This window comes from Pelmatolapia mariae, linkage group LG3_W (genome assembly GCF_036321145.2).
Source record: "Pelmatolapia mariae isolate MD_Pm_ZW linkage group LG3_W, Pm_UMD_F_2, whole genome shotgun sequence".
NCBI lineage: Eukaryota > Metazoa > Chordata > Actinopteri > Cichliformes > Cichlidae > Pelmatolapia > Pelmatolapia mariae.
The window spans coordinates 90082341-90092756 of record NC_086229.1 but is presented as its reverse complement, the minus strand read 5'-3'; the positions used below and the strand labels follow the sequence as shown (position 1 = coordinate 90092756).

General features: G+C 37.5%; 1 protein-coding gene across 1 annotated transcript; it reads right to left on the bottom strand.

Annotated features, from left to right (window-relative positions):
• Nucleotides 1–4002: 4002 nt before the first annotated feature.
• Nucleotides 4003–10286, bottom strand: fcer1g (Fc epsilon receptor IgFc epsilon receptor Ig). Its single transcript, XM_063465831.2, has 5 exons — nucleotides 10084–10286; nucleotides 6825–6916; nucleotides 6344–6388; nucleotides 5517–5540; nucleotides 4003–5405 (listed from the first exon to the last, which is right to left on the bottom strand). The coding sequence occupies exons 1-5, from the start codon at nucleotides 10148–10150 to the stop codon at nucleotides 5352–5354; spliced, it is 282 nt and encodes a 93-aa protein (XP_063321901.1). The 5' UTR covers nucleotides 10151–10286; the 3' UTR covers nucleotides 4003–5351.
• Nucleotides 10287–10416: the final 130 nt, after the last annotated feature.

Here is a 10416-nt window from a genome sequence, read left to right as displayed (position 1 = left end):
TAGAAGAAAAGAAAGAGTTCAGGATGTGTTAAAAAAAAATTAAAGTGACCAAATAGTGACTTTAAAGCTTATTAGAAACACACAATCTCAGTTTTTTCTTATTAAATCTATAAATATACTATATAAATAATTCCATCTATTTTAAATTTTCCTGCCAAAATATAAAGAAATCACACTTTTAAACAGTGCTGTATCTTTAAAAAGTCTAAATTATACAAGAGAAGTCTCAGTTATATGTGCCAGTAACTACTGTAACTTGTGTGCTGTAGTGATAAGGCTTTTAACTTATTTTCTGTTTTCAACTTGCTACCTAAGGAAAAGTAAAAGCATACAGTTTTACATTAATACAAAGTTGCATCAGTTCTACAGTAACTTTAAACCAGAAGTCATTTGCGAAGCTGCTTCATGCTGCGTCAAAAGTCCCAGTTCAATTAAAAGCATAATAGTGTGGAAAATGGTGGCCTGGCTGTGCCGGAGTTATATATTATTTGAGTAAGCAAGCTGTGGTTATGTGGGGTGGCTATTTTGTCCGAGCACAGGAAGCCAGAGCTGCTTCTCATGCTGTCACGCTTTTCTGTTAAGCTGAGCCAACAAGCTGCAGGGTTTAATGCAGCTCTGATAGTAGTTTTGTCTTTTCACCAAACTGTCTGGAAGGACTAAGCAACATTTAAAATGATTTCATTAATATAGTGTTTCAGGAGCAGAGTTTCGGTAGAGACAGGTGTGCACTAGTCTGACTGGCAGCAACATAGTTTTAAAAAATGTCAGTGTTTAAAGGCAACGGATGAGGTTTGAAGGCACAAAGTTAGTACAGAAAACAAGCTGTATATCATAAGCATGAGTCAGTACAAGTGAAGATATGTCGTATAACTAGTTGTTCAAGATAAGCTTTCAAAGAAACTAAATGCTCAGTGTCTGCACACAAACAAAGGGACCCCAGAAAACATAAAGTTAACACAAAGTGCATCGTATCACATGTCTCACTGTCACAAAGCAGCATTATTTAGTGCAAACCACAAGTTTACATAAATATCTTAGTTTTTTTACTTTTCTCCGCTTCCTCCTTTCAGTTTGCTAACCTGTTTGGTCTCAACAGACTACAATCCTTCACATTACCTGCAATATGTGCAGCGCACTGTTACACGGTTTAAAACTGTATTTAATGCTTCTTTGCATTTGTGCATGTTCACCTTGGCACAATGCTAAAATAAAACTGAATTCAATTTTGTGGAAGTTTTGCCTATACGCACAATGCCTGCTGTCATATTGCTGCTCTTAGATCAAGCTGGAGTTGATTGATACTAAGACGCCACCATTTCCGGTTGTCAAGGCATCTAAAGGCTGAAAGCTAAAAACAGCTTGCACCCTAATAAGGTTATAAGGTGTAGTTTTGTTTTTAATACTCATATATATATATCTGGAAATAAGAACTGAAATCTCTGGTTGTTTTCATTCAAACTTTTCAGCTGGTTTCTAGCAGCTAGAATAAGTCAGTTTATCCACATAAGTTAGTTTTCATTCGAGCTTTTAGTAATATTCATATTTTCGTTCATGGCTTCGTTCGGATGTTGATTCAGTAGCTGATGTGGTAGAATCTGTTCAGATATGTCAGTGGGTACGATGTGATTCATGCATTTACCAGCAGACCTGATGACTCTTCTCATCAGACAGGTGTGTTTTTTTTCCATGAATGTGTGTGTGTATGTGTCACCCTGATGTTTAAACCTACTTTGGAATCTGCCTGTGCTGCATTACTGGAATAATGCCCAGCCTACCCTGCTTTTATGGGATTGAAAGGTTTTCTTCAGTCTAGTGTAGCATTATCTGTTCATGTTAACTTTTTCCAAGTCATTTTTGTCCATGAATTACCTGCAAAGTTCACATCTCATACAATATTAGGTTTTTTTGTTTTTTTAAGCATGCACCCCAAGTCTCACAAAAGATGTATAATAGCACCAATCGATAAACTTAAGGACTGATTCAGGCTAAATTATGATGTATTGTTTGAAACAAAAATGTCCATGGCTGAAGCAAAGACAAAAAAGCCATATAAATTACACATAAAACACACTAAAATGCATAAGTAGAGACCGGAAGGGTACTCAGAGTCATGACACAAAGCCCCATGTCCACTGTTGTGATTTAAAGATAAGAAATCAGGATCAGGATCTCTTACCTTTAAATCACATACATATCTTACATCTCTACAATGGTGAGAAAGAAGATATGTATATAGGTAGATGAGGGCAGACTGCCAATAGTGAGATGGTGATAGACAATAGCACCCAGCAAAGAAAGCTTAGACAAAAAACAAGAGGAAGTGCAGCGTCCCCAGAAAGACTGCGGACACTTTTTAAAGTGTCATTGAGTTTTATTGGTGAGAAAGATAAATATAAATGACTTATTTGATAATAAATAAATTTGATGTCCATCTCTCAAAGAGTTCCTCCCCTTTCTGATCGCTGCACAGCTTATGGGCCAATGTGCAGTTTTTACAGTGACAAACGGTATATAATATAAACCACAGCCATTCAGACTTTGAGTAAACAGTGTTTGACAAACACTGTAAGAGTGAAGTAAGTAAGAACTAGCTTTCAGTAAGGTTTTCAAACAGATGCGGGTAATGACCTTACCTCCTATCTCAGATCAATCTGACTGATTCTGACTCACAGGCCTTATCCCCTTTGAGCTTTAAGCGAAAGTTATAATCAGTCAGACCTCTGGAGTACCCGTACAACATGTATTTTGTAAGTGCATCAGCAGCTTCTGACATTTTTTGCATACATTTGAGTAGTGATGTTTGTACATAGTATTTAAATATGAAATGAATAGTGGGCCCAGGATAGAGCCTTGCGGAACACCTGTAGACAACATGGGAGTATTTGCATTTCTGGGTAAATTTAGCAACATTATATTATAATGTTGGGTGTTGTGTTTAAGTATATGTAGTAGAAAGTCTTATGAAGGCTGTGTGGATATTATTTATCATATCATCACATTTTTGAATGACATATTTATACTTAAGCAGCACACACACATACACACTAGGAGGATCCACAGAGTTCATATGAATGCAGCAGAAAGAAGCGTATTGATCAACAGCAACCAGTTTTTCCAGAAACAGAAGCCAGGAGTGTTTCCTAACAGCCCTCCTCCATGTATTCTTGAGAAAAACTGACTATGCCTTTAGAGGTTGCAAAACATAGCTCATGAATATGCTTCAGATACTGTATTAGGCCTTAATAGGGTACAGGAAAACCAAAGTGTGCATCATGATATTTTTAAAAAGCCTTTTTTAACTTCCGATGCGTTTGATGTGTGACACACAGCTGCTTTAGCGCTGTGAATAGTGGAGTACAGCAGCGCATAGGCAACACATTAAACAATCACAGCACAATAAAGGGGTCAGTAAAGGCAGGGGATAAAGATATATAGTATTAAAAGAACACAAAACATGTTTAAATATCATTTTCATCAGACTTCATATGAGCGCTTATCTTACCAAAGACACGGAGGACAAAGAGGCACAGAGAGAGTCTGTTCAGCAGAGATGTCATTCTCTCTGGGAGTTACTGTTAACTGTGCACAACTTTTGACAATTTCAGCAGTGGAAGAAAGCTCATAAGTCCAGGTAATACGATCCTAACTGACAGGCAGGCTCGAAGCATTGAGGCACGCTCATGCCTCGTACTGCCGGATCATCCTTGGAGATGGGTTTTTTTTTTTTTGAGAACCAGATCCCTTCCAGAGTCCAAAGTGTATATGAGAAAACTGTGCGTAACCCCGTCCTTGTGAAAAAGTTAAATCCCTTGAGTTTAGAGTCCTGTATGGTTGTTAAGCCCACACCATCATGTTTGCCCTTTAGAGGAAAATAAGGCGCAGCTTTACCTGTTTGGGATACACCTGTTTGAGCTACGCCCCTCTCTCTCTCTCTCTCTCTCTCTCTCGCTCTCGCTCTCACTCTGACATACACACACACCTAACAACCCCACAAGCCACAAACACACACTCACGCACACACAGCTGCGGGGAAAAAAAGTCACCTTTCCGGTTTGGTTGAGGCAACATGACAGTTATTTTCTCGTCTTTACTTGCTCTGCTCAGAGGAGAGGCAGGTGAAAAGCAGGCACAAAGACGCTGTTTAAAAGAATGAATGTTTCGCTTTAATACTCACCCTGATACTAAACTAGTGCCTCCTCCCTGATAAAGAAAGCAAATTAATCCTTTAATTTAAAGGGATCGTCACAAACATCAGTACTATGCAAAAAATTCCTGTGAAGACTTCCTCAATTTAAAAAGAAAAACACACAAACACACACAATAAAACACCACCCTGCACATAATGGTATTTGTAATCTTGTTAATTTGCATACATGTAACTGGCATATTCACAGCTTGTTACAAAATAAATCTGAGCAGCTGTAACCACCTAAACCAACAGGACACCAGCAGTAAAACTACTTCCAGTTACTAATCATTATTAGTATAGTATAGTAATGTTTTGTTTTATTAATTTGGGGTTTTAAATCACAAGGTTGGAGGCTTCTTGGAGGCACAACATTTTATGTTAACATAAAACTTTTAATACGTTTGGTATGTATGTACATGTGACAGTTTTAAGGCGTCTACAGGCAGAAGTTTACTTACAAAATAACATTTATGATTTTTTCGATGGCACACAGGTGAGGACCAAAGACAGCATCGCTGCCATCCTGTGGTGTACAGGAAACACTGCTCATTAAAGAGAAGCACGATTATGTTTTTCTGTACTCCTCAACAACGATTCAACATCTTAAACTGCGGCATTTTTTAAAACAGTGATGTCTTCTTCTGTTTGTTTGTTTTTTTCTTGTTGTTTTCTTGTTTTTTGAATAGCAGAACTTGGGAGGCTAAAACTAAAACACACTATTTCTCATGTTCACACAAACGGGCAGCAAAAAAATGAAGAAAAAGAGGAAGTGAGATGGACAGTACAGCTTGTCTATATAAAAAAAGAGTATATATTTATATATATATAAAATATCAAGCAAAAATCAATCTTTTTTGCAGTTACTGGGTATTACAATATAAAATATCTCTGAAGCTTTACCGCTGTCAAACTGAGTTTTTGTTAATGTTAAATATACGAGCAATGAAAGTATGTCATGCAACAAGGGAAAAGCATTTCTCGCAATCTCCCCTTTCTGGCCTCAACTTCCCTGTTTCTGACTCCTTCCAAACTTCCTCTAGAATCTCTAAAAGCAAAAGGGAAATAACCCGTGATGTACAACATCTCATACATTCTTGAAGACCTAAGCTGAATATGATGTGCAACATTTAATTACAAAGAGAGAAAGAAGTCATTCGTCATATCACTTCTTCATGCCGATTGTTTCATATGTGTCCGTTGCATGAGGAGTGAGACCCTGAGGGGGAGGATGAGGAGAATTTCATTAAACATAATTATTATAATAATACAGCATTCAACTATCTCCTGGTTTTCTTCTCTTTGACATGTTGATAGCACAACAACTCACCGTATATATGCCCTCTTCAACATTCTGACAAGGAAAGAGGAGAGAAAAATGTCAGATACAGTACAAATTGAAGAAATCGGACATTGTAATGACGGGGGGTTTTTGGTTCTTAGTAACTAGTTAGAGATCTGAGAAAAAAAATAGAAGCCAGTAAGCAACACGTGAGTGGCTTAGGCGGTGCAGAGTTTGTGGCTAGCAATAGGAAATTAATAGACTTAAAGAGGGGGTAAAGCAGCGCACCAGTTTGCATGAGAAAAAGAACACTATCTATCTCTGTATCCTGTGCAAGTCAGATTTTTGACAGAAAGAAAAAAACTGTTACTGAAGCTGCTGCTTGTGGATTAAATTTAGAACTACAGATATTTATAAAACTGTCTTGGTTTCATGTAAATGTTAAATGTCCACATAGCTAAAACCAGATTCTTTTTCTCTCTAAGTGACACCTTGTTCATTTTCTAAACCTTCCCAGAGCGACAGATGTCTACACGAGCTCCAAAGTAAGCTGAGTAGTAAGTCCTTAATAGAGATTTGGATTAAATATGTCATAAACTAAGTAGATGTGGTTGTATGCGGCTATGGTGTGGCAGCTTCATCCTTCAGTTTTTGCTCCATTTTCAGACCTCAGGGTTTGTCCACTGAGGTTTGACCTGGCCAATGAGCTCATCTTTGTCTCTGGTGAAGTTCTGCATTCTGGTTGTTTACCGAAACGCTACTTTTGTGCTGTGGTGTGTTGTATGCGTCGCTGCTGTCTGCAGTTTAGACAGTGTGTTGCTTCTTTGTGCCTGTGTCAGTAAGGTATGCACTTGTGTGTCTGCATCCATTCTCACCCCCTTTGGCTTTCCTTTCCCAGCGGCCTCTTTAGCATTGGAGATCTGTAGAAGACAAAGTTAGGGAACATTAAAGAAAAACTACAGTAACATTTTAGTATAAACCTAAAGCTATGGTAAGCTATACGTGCATTTCCTGTTGTCACTTTAGAGTTAGCAACATTACACACCCTTTAGATATATCTTCTTTCGTTTGTCACAAATAAAGGAAGTGCAGTGGAGTAAGATAATGACCAAGTACTTGTGCTGCAAAAATAGCTTAAATCTAAAATCATCACTGTCAGCATGTAGAAGTACCTCGGTCAAGAGAATATTTTTATAACCGTCTTAAGAGTTTGTGTGCTTTACTTTGCCGATGATAACCTACTGTAGATACATTTCAACTTTCTTGGATACAACTTTTATGAAAACCGTATATTAGTGTGGATGCAGGCTTCTACAAAGATATATATATATATATATATATTTATCATATGCAAACCTTGACTTTGCAGTAGAGAGCTGTCAGGATGATGCCATACAAAAACAGGATGCCATCCAGGATATAACAGATCTGAGGCTCAGCAAGAGCCGCTGAGAAAACACATGGGAGCAGATTAGATTAGATCATATATTCATTTAAAATGATTATATATCATTGATATATCACTTATATCAGCGATAACACAGTTTTGTTGGGTAATGGCGCTGCCACCACTTTAGACTGAGAAACAGCGATGGCAGCCATGACATGAGAAATCAGAAACCAAGTTCTGTGCAACTGCAGAACGCTGTCTGTCGCTCAGTCTGCAACATGTAACATGTTTAAATATATTCATAAATACCATTCAAACAGCATAAGATATGGGTTACGTTGCCTTTTTTAATGCTGTGTCTTATCTGTGCTCTCAGTTGATCGACTACTGTGATTAACAAACAGCATGGGAGGAAAACTTCAAATATGCACTAAACAGTACTCAGCAGATAGAACTCTATAATCATTCGAAAACCTCTTTCATATTGCAAAAATTACAAGCAAACTGTCTACAAATAACTAGAAGGACTGGGTCGTAGTTTTCAATCACCAACATCTGTCTGACTGACTATAGAAGATACAACAAAAAGCCTTAATGTTGTGTCTTATCTGTGCCCTCAGTTGATCGACTACTAAAAGAAGTGTGACTAACAAACAGCATGGGAGGAAAACTTCAAATATGTTCAGGCCTAAAGTTTAAAGTGAATAAGAACCTACGCTACAATATTCAACAGGCTCTTCTTCCTGCACGTTTACCACATAATGGAAGCACTGAACAGTACTCAACAGATAGTTTTAACTCTATGATCATTTAAAAACCTCTTTTATCTTGCAGAAATTACAAGCAAAGTGTCGACAAACAAACAAAAGGACTGGGTCATATTTTGACATCACAAACATCTGACTGACTATAGAAGATACAACAAACGGCCTTAAAAAGCATTGATCTTACATTACAGTACTTTGAAGGTTGTGTGTAATTTCAATATTGCACGATCGTGTCATATTCAGTCATTTATAATCCGTAAAAGTGTTGATAAATCTAAAACTGTTCTGGTTATAAGAAATTCAAGAAATTGACCTTTTTTAAAATAAGTGTTTTTTAAAATTATAGGCAATTATTTCATTTCATTTCATTTCTTTATTTATTTCACACATGGTTCAACAGTGTTTCTTTTCCTACATACAGAACCTCCTTCCCATTATTGCCCAAATAATTCCGTTTTTGTACTAGTCTCTTTTTTTTGACAGCTACTTTGTTTTTCAAGGAACTAAAACTTACGTGATTACAAAGATCCCGTGTAACTTTAGATTGGGTAGATGAAAAGAGAAGTTTTGTCTTATGACTCCAAAAACAGCTATTGGCCAGTCAAAGCACGGAGGGTTGGATTTCCTCAAATTTGCTAAATTCAGATGGAAAAGATGAGATCATAGCAAGAATTCGTCACAAAGTCTGAATGGTTTATAATTAACTTTTAATAATGGCTTTTCTTATTAAGGCCTCATTTAAGTCACCGGACACTGAAAGTATCTTATGGCCTTTAAAACTTTGATGTGTACACAGTTATTTGCAGTTGGATGAAAGAATGATGTCTTCATTGTGAATTTCCCCAGACAGCTAACGTCATTTTGGTCTGTTCCTTCCTTCACAAATTGTTTCTCTCTTCTCATAAATTCACTTCTCTAAAATCTCTGATCACATGACGGCTGTGCACACAGAGACTCACTTCCAAACAGTGTGATGTAAAGTTGGACCACCACTAAATTTCTGCCACACGTGTAACAGACATGCTTGCTCTCAGGTGTATCCATTACTTTTGCATGTGATCTTAAAATGTTGCGGTTTATCTTTACTTTTTCTTGGCATCTTTGGTTTTTCATAAGCAGTGTTGGGTTCTTAAGAAATGTAAGTCGCCTGACAGCTATTGGTTTGATACTGATGTAGTGACACTTTTTTCTTTCCTGACTTCTGGGGCATCAGCAGTGAGAATAGGATTTCAAAATAAAAATAAAAATGACTGAGACCCTTTTCCTTTTCTTCTTTTTGCATTAGAACAACGAGGTGCTCGTAGTTCTAATAGGTAGTTCTAATTCTGGGGGCATCAGCAGTGAGCATAGCAATTCAAAATAAAGAAGGGAAATTACTGAGACCCTTTAACTTTTATTTCTTTTTGCTTTAGAACTGTGGTACTCAGGAAACATGAAGAGATTTTTTTTCTTTAAGAATTTTATACAAGTTGTTGACTAGCTGTAGGCCGCTCAGATGGAACCAACGTCACATTATTTAAGGTGTGAATGTCTCTTACACGGTTAATCTGTTCAGTTTTCTCAGACAAAAAAAATGCAAACTGCAAATGTTTAGGGATAAAAGTACGAAACTGTTCCCTGCTACCTTCTCACTTATGTTCTTTAAATAAAAAAAAACATCTTTTTTCTTAAAAAAAAAAATCTTACAATCCACACTTGCATAAAGACAAACATCAACATTTGACAACCATTAAAAATTCAAAAAAACATCCCAGAATGATCTCACAGCAACTTCACCAGACGCATTTCCGTCTGCAAAATTAATGGCCGATTTAGGGGCAGACAACCTGTACGTGTTTCAGCTTAGCGTGTAAAAATTTGTTGATTTGATCCCATTAACTGTTGGTTGTATTTGATTAAAAACTGAACAACAGTATGATTTTATTTCTCTTTTACTTAACAAAAAAGAAAGAAAAAGAAGAAGATTTTTGCACATACACCATCAGAGACAAGTTTCCCATATTTGGAGGGACCCGAATTTGTTACATACGCAGAAATGGCTGAACAAATGCAGAAGCTGCTACTGGCCATATAGACCAGCATCCACACCCCTTGCCACAAGCAACAAACTCAGCAGGGTCAGTTTCTCTTCTCACAGGAACTATAATGTGGTAAATACATCTGCTGCCTACACTGAGCGGAATAAGGCCAAATGTCAGAAAACCTCAGTGTTCTCTAACTTTCGGTAAACAGGATAGTGTAGTTACAGAATGCTGTTTTATTGAACAGCAGTGTTGAATCTAGTTAACCACATAATGAAAACACATCATGTTCATCCTGATTAACTTTACACCTCTGTTCAGCTGGTCGTACCCTAAAAACTGTTCAGTTTTATCGGAAACTGAAACCAAGCGCGAGATCTCTGGACATTAAATCTGGTGATATAAAAACAAGCGTTCCAGTATTTGTGTCAACTCACCAGCTCTCCCAAAACACATCCACAGAGGAATGGCCGCCAGCATTTGGTTCCTGCACCACCCAGCCATGATAACACAGGCTCGACACGGATAATCAGCTCCTTGAACAGCGAGCAAACACGACTGCTTGGTGCGTTTTTTTTTTTCCGCTAAAGACTTCGACTACTGCATACCCAGCTTTACAGCTCAGAGGGGAAGTTGTGGTCTGAGCTCTAAGTCCATTTGTCTCAGATCTCATCAGACCACTCCCCCTGTTAACACCAACCAAGAGGAAAGACTTCACTCAGGCTTCGGTGTCTGCTGTCATCTTTAATACTTTATTTGTTTTCAGGCGG